The sequence below is a fragment of the Leptidea sinapis genome, chromosome 8, assembly GCF_905404315.1.
Source record: "Leptidea sinapis chromosome 8, ilLepSina1.1, whole genome shotgun sequence".
Classification (NCBI taxonomy): domain Eukaryota; kingdom Metazoa; phylum Arthropoda; class Insecta; order Lepidoptera; family Pieridae; genus Leptidea; species Leptidea sinapis.
Genome location: NC_066272.1, coordinates 883077 through 900424, shown reverse-complemented (window position 1 = coordinate 900424; position 17348 = coordinate 883077). Strand labels below are relative to the sequence as shown.

Genomic DNA, 17348 nt, shown 5'->3' with positions numbered 1-17348 from the left:
GCATGCCCAAGAACTGCCGGTAAGTCGTTCAACATAACAAGAAACAGCAAAGGATCGAGTATCGAGCCTTGACCTACTCCCGAGCGCGTGTGGTAAGGTGCGGATTCATAAATTCCCAACCTAACGAACTGCTGCTTGTTGCGCATGTAGTCTGCTAGGAGTTTAAAAAGCCCTGGTGCAAAACCAATGTTACTAAGCTTCTTCAGTAAAATGTTATTATTGACACAGTCGAACGCTTTTTTGAAATCAAAATAAAGTACATCCACCTGAAGGCCGCGGTCCAACCGTGCAGAGATATAATCAGTGATAGTCAAAAGATTTGTTTTAACCGTTCATTTCACTCTGAATCCATGCTGGACATTTGTAAGATATTTTTCTACTTGTGAGTAAATTAACCTATGCAATACATTTTCGAAAACTTTTGCTGGAGACGAAAGTATAGCTATTGGCCGTTATTGTTCAACTGCAGAGCTGCCAGATGATTAAGGAATTGGAGTGACTCTTGATATTTTCCATTGAGGAGGATAAATGCCTGTCCTTAGAGCTAAATTCAATATGTAACATAGTGGCTCATATTTTTAGTCTGTTTTAAAATCACTGATGTGATGTTATCTGGTTCTACAGAACTTGTAGATTAAGTTTGTTGATACCATAAAAGATATCCGAAGGAGTGAATTTTAAGATGTTGACATAATTACTGTTTCAGCTAATATCTTCACTTACCAGACAAGATCCGAATTTAAGTTTGGTACTTTTGGCGAGAAAACGCTAGCAAAAAAAGCTTGCAAAGGCTTTCACAGCTGCTACTCCAGAGAAGGGTTCACCCTGATATGTGACTATAGGCTCAAAACCTGCTTTGAATCGCAGTGCGGTGATAAAATGCCAGAATTCACGGGACCGTCCTTTATTTCATTTTCAATTTGCTCAAGGTGGCTTTTGTAGGCCAACTTTACTCTACACTTTAATGATGCCCTGATGTCTGAAAATTGCTTATATGTGTCATCAGATCTAGTTCGTATCCACTTACTGTGCAGTCTAAACTTCTGCTTTACATCTTGAATAATGTCATGCGTGAACCAGACCGGGTAACGGTGGTGTTTACATTTCATGAGACGTTTCTTCGGCATACATGCATCAAACAGCTCATATAGGATGTTATAGAAACACTGTACTGCATTAGGCGAGTCATCCACTTGAAAATCTCGGTCCCATGAGACACAGGAGAGCAAATGATGCAATTTGACATAGTCGTATTTCTTAAAGTTGAAGTCATTTCTTCGGCCTATGTTACTGGGTGGAATTACTTCCAGATCAAAGGTTGCTTTAACCTCTAGCTTGATATCTAGAGCAGGGTGATAGGTATCAATGGGAACTATACCTTCTGTACTAGTAACAACCACATCTCTTATGTCAGCACTTTCCTGAACTAGGACAACGTCAAGCTACCTCCATGAAAGTTCGGTACTAAGTTTCTCTCAAGTAAATTACAGAAAGATAAAAAATAACAATAATAATTATTAAGAGACAGTGAGGCACTGTTTAAATTTATATAACCTAATATTCCGACCGATCTAGACCGATCATTTTCCAGGTGCTAATTCCGAATCATAAACAGAGCCGTCGAGAAAAGTTTCCGCAGCAGCCACCAAGTTATACTTCCAAGATGGCTAAGTGATTGCGCCACAATGCGAGTTTAGTTTTATACCCCGAACATTCTGGTACAATATGCTTAATTCCGCTTTTGTAACCCTACTGGGTGTCTGGGAAGTCAAGAAAGGGCCGATTATAATGGTCGGTACTGAGCGAAACGTTCGGTTTTTTAAACGTTACCCAGGCTTTAATCCTCACATTTATTGGCCAGACATCCACAGAGAAACAAGCTTCATAGTAGGCTACTGGTCGCCCACATTGAAAGATTTATAGTTTAAGTTCCTTAACAGTACAAGTTGCTCCTGGGCACAATTTGTGTAAGTATTCTTGAACGTCTTCAGCCCCTGATTCCATATTCCATAAATAGAGGTGTATGCGAGGTACTACTGCTTTCAAGGATGTCACAGTAGGGCCTGCGGCACCGCACATTGAAGTAGCAATGGCTTGTAATTTAAATATCAAATAAGTATCAAACAAATCTCTTCCTCACTTATACTCTCCTGGTACAAATATCAACAATGCAACGATATCGTCGCATATTTTCTAATATATATATTTTTTTATATTTATACAATAGCATTATCATACAAACATCGTCAACGGTCTTGTCTCGGAGGAGATTAGTCCTGATGACTTGACTGGCGAAGCATTTTCCTCCCGTAAAAAAATATATGAAACTTCACACTCGTTGAATTAAACTAAAGTTTATATATTATATTAATTGGGTTAAAGTAACTAATATACTTGAGTTGTTTCAAAGAAGCAGCTACCAGCAAAGTAAATGCTTATTTGGTCGAACACAATTCCCGAACTGAACAAAGTACAAGTAGTCTTAATTATCTCCAAGAAATACAGACTTTGTTGATTTTAATGAAATATTATGTATGTTTTTAGCAGAACATTATATTAGGCTTCCATAAGATGCTTGTTCTATTTGAAGTTTTATTGTTAGTTATGTTATTCCAAGTGCTAATTATTTTCTTTCTTTTGAATTCTAGAAATGATTGTGTTTGGTATTTTCTATATTGTACGTTTCATGACATAAAGTATAATAACAAGCATTTTAACAAACAAACTTATTCTTAGAAAATGTTTAAAACAAATGTAATACGAAGTTCTAAACAATTTTTAGGAGACGCCTAATGATACCAAAGATTGGGAATGGAGCGACCGCCTTCAGGCGATTTAAATAAAAACTTTCGTTAAATCTAAATTTTATTAACAAAAGAAGAAGCCCTCTCCCCTCGTTTCTTGCGTCCGTTCTTCTCAGTAGTAGTAGTAAAGTAAAAAACTTTAAATAAGTGATTTCATATCCTATTTTGAATAATAATAAATAAAAATAAAAAATTTGAATCGCTATAGTAATTATAAAATAACAACAAGCGTCGTACCTCTGTCTCCTTTCCATGTCCAAGTTACATCAGTTGGTGCTGGGGCTGCTGCTTCGACTGCCGAAGACAGCAAACGTAGCAAATATTTCGGTCTCATTGATTTTTACTTGTTTGTACCGTTTGGTGTTGAGAGACTTGCCCCTGGGGACCAGAGGCACGGAGAATGTACAAAGTACTTTCTACACGCCTCAACATTGCTACTGGTAACTGCTGGAAGCTGGCAGCTATTTCAGTCCATGGATCAGCCTAGCTATCCAATGCGGCAACGCTGTCAATATTCTTAATACACTTCTCCGTAATGATAGTTTTTAACCGAGTTCTAAAAAAGGAGGAGGTTCTCAATTCGTCAGCATGTTTTTATTTTATACATTTGTTACCTCAAAACTTTCGACTGGATGAACCGATTTTGATAAATCTTTTTTTTATTTGAAAGCTGGTGCTTCCCGTGTGGTCCTATTGTTATTTGGTCCAGATCTGACAATGGTATGCATGCGAAAACCATAAAAGTCTTAAATTTGCTATACATACGTATAGCAAAGTGGATTATAAATTTACGAATAACTCAATATCGCGCCAACCGATTTCGATGATTCTTTTTTTATTGGAAAGGATATACTTCAAAGATAGTTTAGTGAGAGTTTGGTTAGTAACGGAACTCTTCAATTCTTGGGAGCAAATTAACGATACTCGGCCGAATATTTTTTTTTGCAATCCAGATATTTAAGTCATCTACCATAACATAGTTATGGTCAAGTAATTGTCGTAGTCGAATATGATGATCAATGGGTTCCTTTACGACTTACACATAAGGGTGCGATCTGTGGCAGAACTATCTGTAATCAAATTGCAAAGCACTTACGTTCATTGCTGCATTGAAAAATTTAGTATATCTACCCATATTTAGACAAATTGTTAGTACCTAATTGTACTTCAAATTCACTAAAAATCATAAAATATTTTTTTTTTAACAAAAACACAGCCGAATTCAAAAACACTATTCCAAAACAATAGATATAATGTGCACTAAAAAGTATAAAAATAATTGCGTATTTTTATACAATCAAATTAATCAATCCAATTCTAGTTGAGAGTCGGTGTCATCCAAGATAGGTTTGTTATTAGTTTGTGTAAAAATACGCAATTATTTTTATACTTTTTAGTGCACATTATATCTATTGTTTTGGAATAGTGTTTTTAAAGTCGGTTGTTTTTTAATTATTTTTTTTTTTAACTTTATGTAATTATAGGTAGTATTGTAAGTATAACTACAAGCGTGTTTATAATTTTAATTTTCAGTTGCCTACGGCGAGCGGATATCATCAAGGTGTTTGATGGCAATGACACAGAAGGGCCAACAATAGCGATGCTGTGTAACGAGCTTACAGGTAAGATTTTAAAAGTAATCTCATAATATTTTACACAGAAAGAATATTCAAGGGAGAAAATAAATTTAACTTATTAATACTCGTGTTTGATGGTTCTTCTTTTAGTGATAGAAGTTATAGTATTTAGTTTATTAATATTAATAATAATAGTTTCGACTTCATTTTACTATAAAGTAATATTTTTTTGACGAAATGAGCAAGATATTCCTAATTAATTAAATACTCGAGATTTATAACAGTTTTAACAGTTAATGTTAAGCCTGTATAATAAAGTCCCAGTCACTGTTCAGGCATTATCTATAAATAAATTTGAATGTTTTATTAAAAAATAACTGTTTGGTAAATCTTACTACTCCACAGCTGAATATCTAAGCAATGCCATGGATAAGGACAGCCTGGGACAAGATTATGATTATATAGCAAGCAAAATAACACTACAATATTGTTTATTTTAATAAAATATGCGCAAAAAAGAATGCTGACCTCTGTCAGCAGCTAGAGACTCTTCTCTTGAGCCGTTTCTTCTCTCTCAAAGCGCCATTTGTTTTTGAAGCGGTGGAAGTGTTTAAACTGACATCAAAAATAATAATTTTTATAGAATTCTATAGGAATCAATTTTGAGAAGATAAATGCCTTTTATGTCTTCTACTGTTAGAGGCATCACAATTGCGGTCGTCATTTTGAGACATCAAATGCTAAGTCTTGTTAGCCAATTTATTTTACTAGCCACGACGCACTTCTAATAGACTTGACGACAGACAAAAACGTCGCCATTATATGATATAATATGATATGATCTTCCTTGTGCGCTGTTTCTGGGACGATACGACTTGGGTACCTTCAAAAAAAGCGAGTAATCCTTCCTAAAAGGCCGGCAAAGCTCCTGTGATTCCTCTGGTGTTGCATGAGATTGTGGGCGGCGGTAATTACTTAAGAACAGGTGACCCGTTTGTCCTCCTATTCCATAAAAAAAAATATATTCAGCCGACATCCTCCCCAGTGGTAAACTTAATCATTAGCGGTTAGCCTCGCTAAGGTCCCACTCACTATTAGTAAACTATTTAAGAGCAAAAAACATCAAAATTGAAGTTCATTAGTCTCTTAGATAATTGATACATCTCAATAGACTGTGACAACTGTGAACACGTCGAAAAAAATATTGTGAAACTGTTGCCTACAAAGACTATCTTAACGAATAAATTATCTATGATTCTTCTTGTATCAAAAACCAATCCAATTACTGCACTGTAATATTTAATTATTAGAATACGCTCATAATGCAAATAATATTATAAAACAAAATATTTTACTTTTATATATTTACATGTTTGATTGTAAGACTTAATCTCGAGAACTATTTAAACAAATTTAAAAGATATTTTACTTGCATAAAGCTATAATAGCGCAATTAATTTAACTAAGCTACATTCCAATCAATTCACAAACAAAATAATTAGGTACTTTAAATAATACTTCAACGTAAGTCCTATTACTCTACAGCGGAATATCTAAGTGATCGGACAGCCTGGGACTAGATTACCATTATTTTTATAGCAATAGCAATGACAGTTGTATATTTTTATTAAGGAGAGCAAATACGGAATGCTGGGAGAGTTTCTTGCGCGGCTTCTTCTCTCTCAGAGCGTCATTTGTTTCCGGAGCGCTAGTATTATCTAGTGTATTGGAAATGACATCAAAAAGAATTCTAAAGGAATCAATTTTACCAATTTTACCTACGCAGTCAAACCCGCGGGCGGCGGCTCATATGATAATATATATATTTAAAGCCTCGGAACCAAACGCTCAGGGCCGACACCTCTCGTGAACTTAATTTCAACGTTTGCAACATTCATATTGGGCTATTCAAAAGATACCCAATCGATCCTAGTCGAGTATTCAGTTCGTATCGCCTTCGTCACCTACCAATAGTCTAGCGCTCCCTTTTTGAATGAATAATGTTCCTTCAAAGTGGAATTGACTTCAGTCAGGGTTGTCTCTCTACTGTTCTTATTAAACTGGATTATTATTATTATTATTTTCGATTATTCTCGAATAATATAAAATGAAGAGTGTTACACATTTATTACATTCATTTGTCGTGTAATTATACAGGTCGTCCCAAAGTTTTGGGACATGAAGGGCAAGTACATTAAATATCGTAGATAGGGTGTTTTACTGAAAGAAGACTTTATGTTATTTTTAAAAGTTAGTGATTTAGCATTTAAAGATGTTCTAAAAATTACTTGCCTCGTCTGGGAATCGGAACCGATTTAAATGTAAAAAAAACACCCCTACTTTTATGATGCAAATCAAAAGAATGGCCAAAAACTAATAACTCTTCTTAAGTAACATAGTATTTTAAAAGAAAGGAGCAACGTAAAATGTTTAAGTCAATTTTCGTCGATGTTCGAAAAGTAGCGATAACTAAAAAAATCATAGAATGCAGAATTACTTACTTTTAAAAATAACATAAAGTCTTCTTTCAGTAAAATACCCTATCTACGATATTTAAGTTACTTTCCCTTCATGTCCCATAGCTTTGGGACTCCCTGTATATATCCTAGTGCTGTGTGGCTGATATATGGGTGAAAAGTACAGAAATATCCATTTAACTGCTGAAATAAATTCACAATTGAAGCAAAGATACAACAAGAAAATGATAAAGTGCACTAAACATGCAACGTGGTCTGATCCTGTATCAGTCATGGTTTGGAGAGGGATTTAGTAATTTGGAAATTAATGTACGTCGATTTTAATATAAAAAATGACGTGGTAATCTTAAGAATAAATGTTAAGACTCTTTTCGAATTCACACATTTAAAAATTTTTAGCATGTCGGTTTTAATTGGCTATTTTGCTCTCCACTCAAATATTCAAAGCTAAAAATATTTAAAGTTAGAGTGACAACCCTATTTGTCTAGTTCTCGCTTTATGATTTCCGTTAGTACCCGCACTTCAATACCTAATTCCCGGTACTCTGTATTCAAACAATGCGCCACACTTTTATTCCTGTTACAGAACTACGTTAAATTCGCGACTATTGCAAATTCGCTTTACAGGGTTGAAACATTGTGGTTTTTATGTTTTATGTTAAATACGAAACTTTGCCGTAGTTTCATTGACTAGCTGTTATTGTGCACGATATTCGTAAAATTTAAACTTAGTAATTGTCTGTTTGAGCAAACGATCTGTGTCATTATTATTATATTACAATCTTACGGATTTTGTGTACAAAGTAGATCATAATTATAAAATTCTATGTTTATCCACCAAATTCATAGGGTATAATATAGAGAGTTTTATAGAATACCTAGTGTACTCGTAACTAACACTTCTTCTCTTGAGAAAAGACGCGACCGACGTGACTTCAATATTAATATTCAATATTCCAGTCACACATAACAGTCTGCTTGAGACACAAGTTAACTCATAGATACGAGATAACTTACAATTAAACAACCAATATTTGTAAATAACGTCGGTGTAATTTACGATTGATGCCAGCTTGTACTAGCACTCCGGCTAGCCATCACTTCTTCAGAAACAGGGTAGTACATAATTGAAAATCTTGAAATGATCCTAACAAGTATAAAATGTATTTTAATTTATAAAACCCACTGCCAGAAGATGTTGCATTGACTTCTATAATGCTTTTAGGAATAGGCTCTACAACTGCATATGATTAGAAAATTCAGTGCTCAAAAACCAAACAGACAATCGAAACAAAAATTATAATGAAAAACACTGGATGTGGAACAAATCAGCAAGCAGCTATTTGTTCAAAATTAAATAATTATAAATAAATTAAATAAAAGCGGGCAAATGGATACATTACAGACGGCTCATGATATATTAGGTACAAGATAAACTTAATAATAAATATCCTGAAAATATATATAAGCATTACTTAGATACATACAAAATATTGTTATAGAAGAAAACAAATCAAATCTTCCTAAGCCAGAAAGTCTTTCAATAAGATGATAGGTACTAAGCATTACAACAATTATCAGTGAGCAAACAATTATACTATATTAGGGAAAATTAAAGAATTAAGAAATCTTTTCAGTATCCTTTATACTGATCATAATCCTATAAAGAAATTTACTTAAGAAGAAAATCTATTTCGTTTGAATAAATCCAGATATAACACATTCGAAGACTAATAAAAACATTTAACTAAAGTAACCCACACCACACGGCCACAAAAATACATAGTAGAGTGTCAATCACTGACAAACCGCTGCCGTCCGGGAGGTATACTATCACACTGATTTGTGACTGAAAGCCAATTTATATGGCATTAAATCTAACACAAAGTTTAAATGCTTTAGTTTCAAATAGTGCTGAACTGCCAAGCTGCTATCATAAATACAATATGTTATAAATATTATATATCAAACAGATTAATATTTTCTATTCTCACTACGGTCATATTATGGTATTCGATAGTATTTAATGTATTTAGATAATTTAACATTGCTAAAAGGTAAGCCATAATTTTATTTTAGATACTTGTTGGGCCTAAAAATTTAGAAAAATTAGTAGGTAAGCATGGATTTGTAAACTATTATAATACTTCGATTTATCTAAATTAATGACACTACTGGGATTTATGGGTACAATTACATCAATCTCATTTCAAGAAGTCATTTTTGATTCCATAAACTATATGAAGCTTTACAACTGAAATTTTTGAAGTGAAAACTTCTTTTGGCACGCCGAGGACTTTATTTTGTGGGAATCGAATGAGACTGACCCGTTAATCTCGGCAAACACTCGTGCGGGTAAAGTCAGCTTCACGAGACAGCTGACCGGCTAGCTAAGGATGGAGCCTCATCTCACTTCATAGGCCCAGAACCTTTTTGTGATGCTAGAGAATCTCTTATCCGCATATATTCCTAAGGAAAAGGTGCAGATTCTGTTTTGAAGCCGCTGAAGACCACATTCTACTTCAGCACAGTAATGGCACACGTATCGTAGCTAGTGCCCAATATTTTCCATATCGCATTTTTTAGATATTAGGAGTCGAGGGCAGGCGCGCTAGTGCAAGAGGGGGCACAATAGATCCTAGGGTTTAGTGTATTTTAATCCCCAAATCATAATAGTAAGAATGTCATCTTTCGAATTTTCATTTTTGGTATTAAACATAATTTAAAAATGCCAACAAGCTTTTTATTGCTATAATTGTTTTCATTTCTATCGGCCAGTCTGCCGGTCTGACTGTCACTTGTTTGTGGTATATCTGTTTCTACTTGCAATCATAATATTATACTGTACGGTACTTGATATTAAACTCCAGTTGCATTTATGTCCCTAGTTACAAAATATTTACGTTATTTGTTATTTCCTGCTGTTCCTAAATTGCGTATGTCTTTGTTTTAATATAATCCTTTTAATATAAGCTTTTGCAAAACTTGCTTTACTATGTATATTAAATTACCTATTGTCGTTATTTAGTTAAACTAATTAATATTTTAGGGTACGAAGTGTTGTCAACGGGTCCCTACCTACTGCTGCAGTTCACGGCTAACTCAGCATCACCTGGACAAGGATTTGCTGCCACCTTCCACTTCCAACCACCGCCTGATTCAACAGCTGCTGGTATGTTCCCTCGTGACCCTCTTAAATGTATTCTGGATCGTTTGTATACATGTATTTCCCAGTAAATGACGGTTCATTAATTAAAATCGAATACTTTTACGAGAACAATTGACTCAGTCATCATCAGTGTGTGGATCTTTGACAACTATTTTAGCTAGTGGTATATTGTACTTTATTCCAAGTTGTGGAAGCACCTGCGCTTCTAAGTTTGGCTAGCCCAGGTCAGAAAAGAAGTTAAAGGGGCTGGTTTCAAAATTAAAGAACTAAGTTTGCGCCTGTAAGCGACTTTACAGCTTCAATCAACACAAGCACACGAAATTCTTATTTTCAACGTTTTACATAATATATGATCGGGTTCAAGAGCTGCTACTGTCGTTATCAAAACAGAAAAATTTAAATTTAAGAATTTTAGAGTTATAGATGATGATAGTCTTAACAGCTATTTTATGTATTATTTAGTCTATAATATGAAAGCTTGGTTTTTATAGAGGCGTTTAAAATATATTGGTGGAATCACATTATCTTTCAGGGGATCAAGAATGGCATTTGAACTAGTGTATATAGAAGCATAAAATTAAGTTTTGTTAAACTTAGTTTGAAGTGTCATTGGTGAATTAAGCTTTCAAGGCTGTCAGGGCTTAGACCCGTTTTTTAGAACGCGTCTCAATACGTATTCTGCACAGTTATAAAGACAGTGACAGAACACATTTGATCATGGATTATCGTACTGGAAGACGTTGTGGATTAGTCAGAATCCAAGCTGACGTGTTTTGGCCTAGTAAGATTAGGACCGAGTAGGTTTAGACAGTGAGAGTCCCAAATGAGGTACAGAAAAGTGCTCGTTTGTTAATTTAATTATAAAAACATGTCATCTTTCTTCCAATTTTTCCTATCCTGATCTAATCTTCATATCGGATCTTACTATCTATACTATATTACACACATAAATTATTAATTATAAAAATTACTGGATTAACACGTAGCATATGTTTTATAATTTCAATGTGAATAAAGTTGCAGATAATAGCTAAATCGCCATTTAATGAAATCGTCAAAGTCGCTCCTAAGATCGGCGATTTACCGAAACGCGTTACTGACTTATACAGTAATTCCATAAAGCGTGTAACTTTTGATTTTTAATAGCACACCAATATGCTAATTAATTTGTACAAACAAAAAAAAATTTCAATAAAATGTAACGCTACATCGTAACAGTACATCCTAACACAATTTGGAATATATATTTTGTACATTTTGACATCTTTTTCGTCCTTTTTACGTTGTTCAGAATTGAAAGCCAAATCATATAAATTGTAGAAATTCAAACTTTATACGCAACATCTTAGCAAGTAATAAAAAACAGTGCTAATTTGAGTAAAGCCTTTCATTTGTAAGTTTATGCAAACGAATGCAATACAACTGAATTTTCCAACAAGGTATGAATGAAAGTTGGCGAAAAGCCAGATGGCTTTCGGCTGTGCTTATTTTGGGAGGAGCTGTTAATAGCCCGGGGCCTGTAACAAGTGTACCGACATGCTTCCATGCCTAAGTACACAGTTCAGCCGTGTTCAGAAATAAGTAACGTGAGTTTAACAACCTCTTGTTTCGGAAACTCGCTCAGTTGTAGGATGCATTCAGGGCACAATATGCCATTTAGAATTGAACTGTTATGTGAAAATTCTCCTTTCCATATTCGGTAATCACTACAATATTCGAAAATGTACATTTTGAATTCCTAGTGCCAAATTCGTACTGGTTATGTCGTAAAAACATCACTACATATCATAAAACAATGTCCTCCGCCGCGTCTGTCTGTCTGTTCGCGATAAACTCTAAAACTACTGCACCGATTTTCATGCTGATGTCACCATTGGATAACCTGTTTAAGTGTATAATTTGTCAAGTGTTTGTGTATATTTACTATATTTGTCGGAGGTGTTGGAAAAATTTCCGTCTCGGAGCTTTCAACGAAAACGCTGTCTAAACCCTTTGAGATATCTCTATGCTATATTATATTAAAAATGTGAATGTAAGTTTGCCTATTACAGATTCACGCCTAAACCACTGAAGCGGTTTTGACGAAATTTAGTACAGAGATAGACTAGAGCTTGGAAAAGGAAATAGGGTACCTTTTATCTTAGGTTTAGAGGGGTTCAAATAGGGGGTGGAAGTTTTTATGTAAGTTCATCATTATCAAAACTGACACCATGAAACTTTGTGTTCGGGCACTTGATAAGAAATAAAAAAAAAAAAAATTCGACCTGTGTGGGGGTGAAAGGGGAGGGGGGTGAGTCCACATAGAGTCAAAACAATGTCACGCGTTCCTGCCAAACTGTATTCGATTTCAATTTTATTTCATACAAAAATAGGCTAGACCAACTTGAGAAAGGACATGAGCTAACTATTGTTATTTAAAAAGTGCATGAACGGTTGAAATAAGGGATGAAATCTTACATAGGAGCTTTCTCCCTCGTACTACAAAGCTGTGGAATGAGCTTCCTTGTGCGGTGTTTCCGGGACGATACGACATGGGTACCTTCAAAGAAAGCGCGTACACCTTCCTTAAAGGCCGGCAACGCTCTTGTGATTCCTCTGGTGTTGCAAGAGAATGTGGGTGGCGGTGATCACTTAACACCAGGTGACCCGTACGCTCGTTTGTCCTCCTATTCCATAAAAAAAAAGGAATCCATAATTTTCTGAACAAAACCCATATTTAGGCACTTGATAGGGAGTCAATAAACATTTGTTCCAGTGTTTTTGAAATTTTGACCTTCATGGGGATGAAATAAGAAATGAATGTTCGCAGGGAAGTCCAAACTAATTTTAGGAAAAATTAAAAAATGATATAGCGAATGATATTTTACACAGATTACAAGAACAAAATCGGAATGCCTCATAGAATCATTAAATATACAAAGCCTGAAGATCAAGTGATAACTTTTACTAGAAAAGATTTATCTGATTTTGGAAAGGGAAGAACACAAACAATTGGGAAAGTTTATAGTGATTTAATGCAAGAAGTTGATTACGCATACGATACTGTTTCTGTAAAGTGACAAATAATGGAGGCCCTTCTACATTTGAATCCAGATCAATGATAAAATAGACAATAATTGTCAGTTGTGAAGGTAGTTTTTTGTTTTTTGATTGCTTCAGGAGGCACTAGCAAAACCCTTTCTTTTAAACATACCTACAATTAACTCTAATCCAGAAATATAAAGGATTCACTACTTAGTAGAGGTTCTTAAACTGCCATTGAACTTAGCTCATGAGGAAATGTCAGTTTTTAACATTAGCGCGGAAGGATGTTGCAACAGTGCAAGCTATTAGCCTGAGATAAATGTACGATGTCCCACAAAAAGGCCATCGAGGACCAAGATCACACAATGAAAGATAGCAAACTAAGTGAATTTATACAGACCCTGCCGTTTATAACTAGGCAAACTGGAATAAACGACATAAAAAAGTTTTTCTGACTACAAATATGCGAGAAAAATAATTGCACACTGATTCTCAAGCAGGGCAATATGCGGATGTTTTTCTTAAAATAATTCTGTCAGTTATTCTGTGTCTAACAAATAAATATGGCAATAAATATAATCGAGAATAGATGTGTGAAAGGGCAATTTTGGCGCTGACAAGTGAGACCGTAGGCCGGGTAACCGAACTAATAATTTCAGCGATAGAGGAGGATCGAGTGCCTCTCAGTAGACAATCTTATTGACACTGAACAGGTGACATCGTATCCTATAAGAGTTTCTCAACTCCGTAAGTTGAGTCTGAAAGTTGGTGTTCCAGAACTATTGATGAGAAATTTTTACGCTCCAAGGCCACGTAATGGCACACGCATGTTACTCATCTGGGACGCACTATTATATAAGCTATAATCTCGACTGGCATGGACTTAGACTGGAATGGCAAAAGGAGATAATGTTTTGATTTCCCGTATTCCAGTCATTGCGACCGATTTGCCATTTCAGGAAGAGTGCAGTTTGACTGAAAGCAGCATTTACAATGACAATAAACAAATCTCAAGGACAGACTCTTAAGTATCGAGTGTACATTTAGGACAAAATTGTTTTCCCCAATATTGATTTTTATAGTTCAAGAACTTTTTTTTTTTCATATATTTTATTAGTTTGTATGGCAATACGACGTTTGGTGGTTCGGCTAGTGTTAAATTATATTTTTATGATTCTGTAAAGTAAAATATATCAATAGGTTTTTTTTTCTATGCTGATAATATTAATATGGATTACTTGCCCTCAGAGGACAGAATAGGATACAAATTTAATTAATATAGCGGAGTATACAATACCTTATTCTCATTAAAAAAATCATTACAACTCTATTAATAGTTTACGGTGACATTAGTGAGACACAACCCATCGTGTGCGATTCACACGATGGGTTGTGTTGTATTGACAGACGGGCGTCGGTCATCAGAGCCATACTTATTTCATAACTGTTATTTTTGCGGTTGAATCGGTAGTAGTGCTTAATGACACCAAAAACTATTCGAAAAGAATCAATTTTTAAAGCTTTTTGTTAGGTAAGTTCATATTATATTGATGTGAGATATAGTAATTATAGTCTGTCTGTAAAACAAAGACTAGGGCAACTGTTACCCGACAGAAGCTGCTAACATTTTGATTTAAACAGTAGACTATGTGGAGAGTTTTCTAAATTAGAAATTCTAAACAATATGTTATGTTATGTTAGAAATTCTATTAAGTATCTACCTAAGTCCTTATCATAATTATTTACAGATACATGCTAGTTGTTATCTATTAAAAATCGTTTCTTGTGTTATAATACAATGTGTTATAATACAATGCAAGCTAAAATAGTTCCACATAACAGAATAATAACATAATATAATTATTACTTAATAATTATTGTAATACAAAATTTAATTTATATTTATGTTTAATTTAAAAACTAGCTAATAGCGCCATCTATTCTGCTAGGTATATACTACGATCACATTCAAAAAGTTCATAGTCACTAATAACATAGCTCCCCAACAGATGTCGCTATAACCAACTTTAACTTTCTTCGCAGATTCAGATCGTCTTTTGAAGCTGAGCTTTGGAAAAGCCTTCGAATCGCTTGGCCCTGAAGTAAGCGCAACAAGTAAGTGGTAAAAAGTTCTACACCAAATAATTGTGAATCATATTCATGTACTTACACAATTCCATTATCTTGTATTGAGTCAATTTTACATATTGAATAATACATTTAAAATACTTTGAACAGTTCAATAACTCTGAGTTAACGTTCAAAATTTGAAGATCTACAGCCAAATGCTATTTTAGTGAAAAATTAATAATGGATAAACGTGTTTAAATATCTCGATAATTTTCAACGAATTACCAAGAACCATAGGAAGTTATCAAGTTTAGTGAATATTTGTAAGGTTTACTACGTTTTTAGGGCTTGTTTGAAATTATTCGTAAAACACCATATCGCCAGATTCATTATATCAGGTTTAGTATTCACATAGGTGTTGCATAATGTATCATCTGATGTCAAGTAAAAACTGCTGCAAATGCCCATCTGCAATACTAGAACTCTTTGCTAGTTCTTGTTACTGGCTTAAGAAGTAAGAGTATTGTCTGAGCTTTGAGTGTCCCATTTCGTATCAGCCGGAAATACTGCGGTCAGCAGTCGGTACCATTAAGTCAATAAATTTCTTGAGTGAATCTTTTAAGAGTGAATAAATTTCTTGCAAATCACGCAGTTTAAGGAATGACAGACATGAACTTAATTTATGGAGATCGTTACTTGATTCGAGATGAGTGACTTATTATAGAGTATTGTCTACAGACAATGCTCATTCTAATTCTTATTCTTTCATAAATTCATATTTTTCACACCATTACCGATGATTTTGTTTGAACATCTCCTCAAGCAACGGATCCCTGTTTGCTTTCTGTAACTGTTCTACTAACGAGTGAGACCCGTTATTATTTTACACTGATAGTCGCACACTTTTAAAAATGGAACTAAGTGTTTCGTCACTATATTGATCGAAAAACATCGAAAGAGATGAAGCTGAAGCTGAAGAAAGAGACAGTGAAACCTGAAAGTGAACGGATAACGTGAAAACTAGGTAAAATGAGTTTTCGCAGAGATGAAACAAGTTTTGTCATGCCTTTTTGCCGTCAAGTTTTATCACATTCAAACATAAATATTATAATTTATATATTTACAAGTTTTTGTTGTTGACATACCCAAGTGGTACCTAAGTCCTATGGGTAAAACAAATACCTTTGAATCTTTGAATCAATGACTTCTAGTTTACATGATTTTTTTTATATAAAAGGGGGCAAACGTGCAAGAGGCTCACGGGATGGGGAGTTGCCGGCCAAGATCTGGGTTGCCGGCCTTTAAGGCGAGAGTATGCTCTTTTCTTGAAGGTGCCTAAGTCGTATTGGTTCGGGAAAACAGCGGCCGGAAATTGATTCCACAAAGTGGCTGTGCGAGGCAAAAAATTTCTTGCAAGACGCGCGGTTGTAAGATGGCAGATGTCAACGTGATGTTGGTGGTATTTCGTATTTTGACGTAATTGTCCGGTGGTGGAATTTGGCCTCTGGAATCAACCCGAAGAGCTCCTCTGAGCACTCCCCGTGATAAATGCGGTAGAAGATGCAGAGAGAACCCACATCTCTACGTAACGCTAAAGAATCAAGCCGATCGGAAATGACTTGATCATCGATGATTCGGTCTATATGCGGTCAAATAAAAGAAGTTGGTTCTAGGGAGCGCCCGCCCAGCGGTGAGAACAGTACTCCACGTGAGGCCAAATTTGCGCCTTATATAGTGGCTTATAGTGAAGTACTGCCTCGCCTTACTGAGCACACCAAGCTTTTTAGAGGCCAGTTTAGCCTTCTGTTCCAAGTGACCACGGAACTGAAGGTTGCTAGATATATCGACGCCAAATATGATGATACAGGCTGTGGCAGTTATAGGAGTGATCTCGAATCGAGGGTATACGACAAAGGGAGAACGCACAAACTTGTGTCTTCTTGGGATAGATTTGGTCTAATTTTGTCGGCCCCATTCCATGACTTTGCAAAGCATAGTCATATAGTCTCGATTTCAGACACCAGTTTGTTCCCGTTCTCGTCGTCGCTATCCTGACACGTGTTGGCACGGCCGGTGTAGGAAGCATACCCTGTGCTATCATGTGCAACTTTAAACTGATAGCAAGATACTTCTCGTTTGATTTTAAAAAGGTATTGATGTCATTTCACTGATAAGGTAACGTACTTTCGACAACAGTTAAAAGTTTTTGACGTTTATAATAATTACG

General features: G+C 35.1%; 1 protein-coding gene across 1 annotated transcript in view; it reads left to right on the top strand.

Annotated features, from left to right (window-relative positions):
- Positions 1-17348, top strand: part of LOC126965630 (suppressor of lurcher protein 1) — a 353858-nt gene that overhangs the window by 237788 nt on the left and 98722 nt on the right. The window contains exons 8-10 of the mRNA XM_050809301.1: positions 4338-4426; positions 9908-10030; positions 15095-15166. Coding sequence (XP_050665258.1) covers positions 4338-4426; positions 9908-10030; positions 15095-15166 — 284 coding nt within the window. The remainder of the gene's footprint in view (positions 1-4337; positions 4427-9907; positions 10031-15094; positions 15167-17348) is intronic.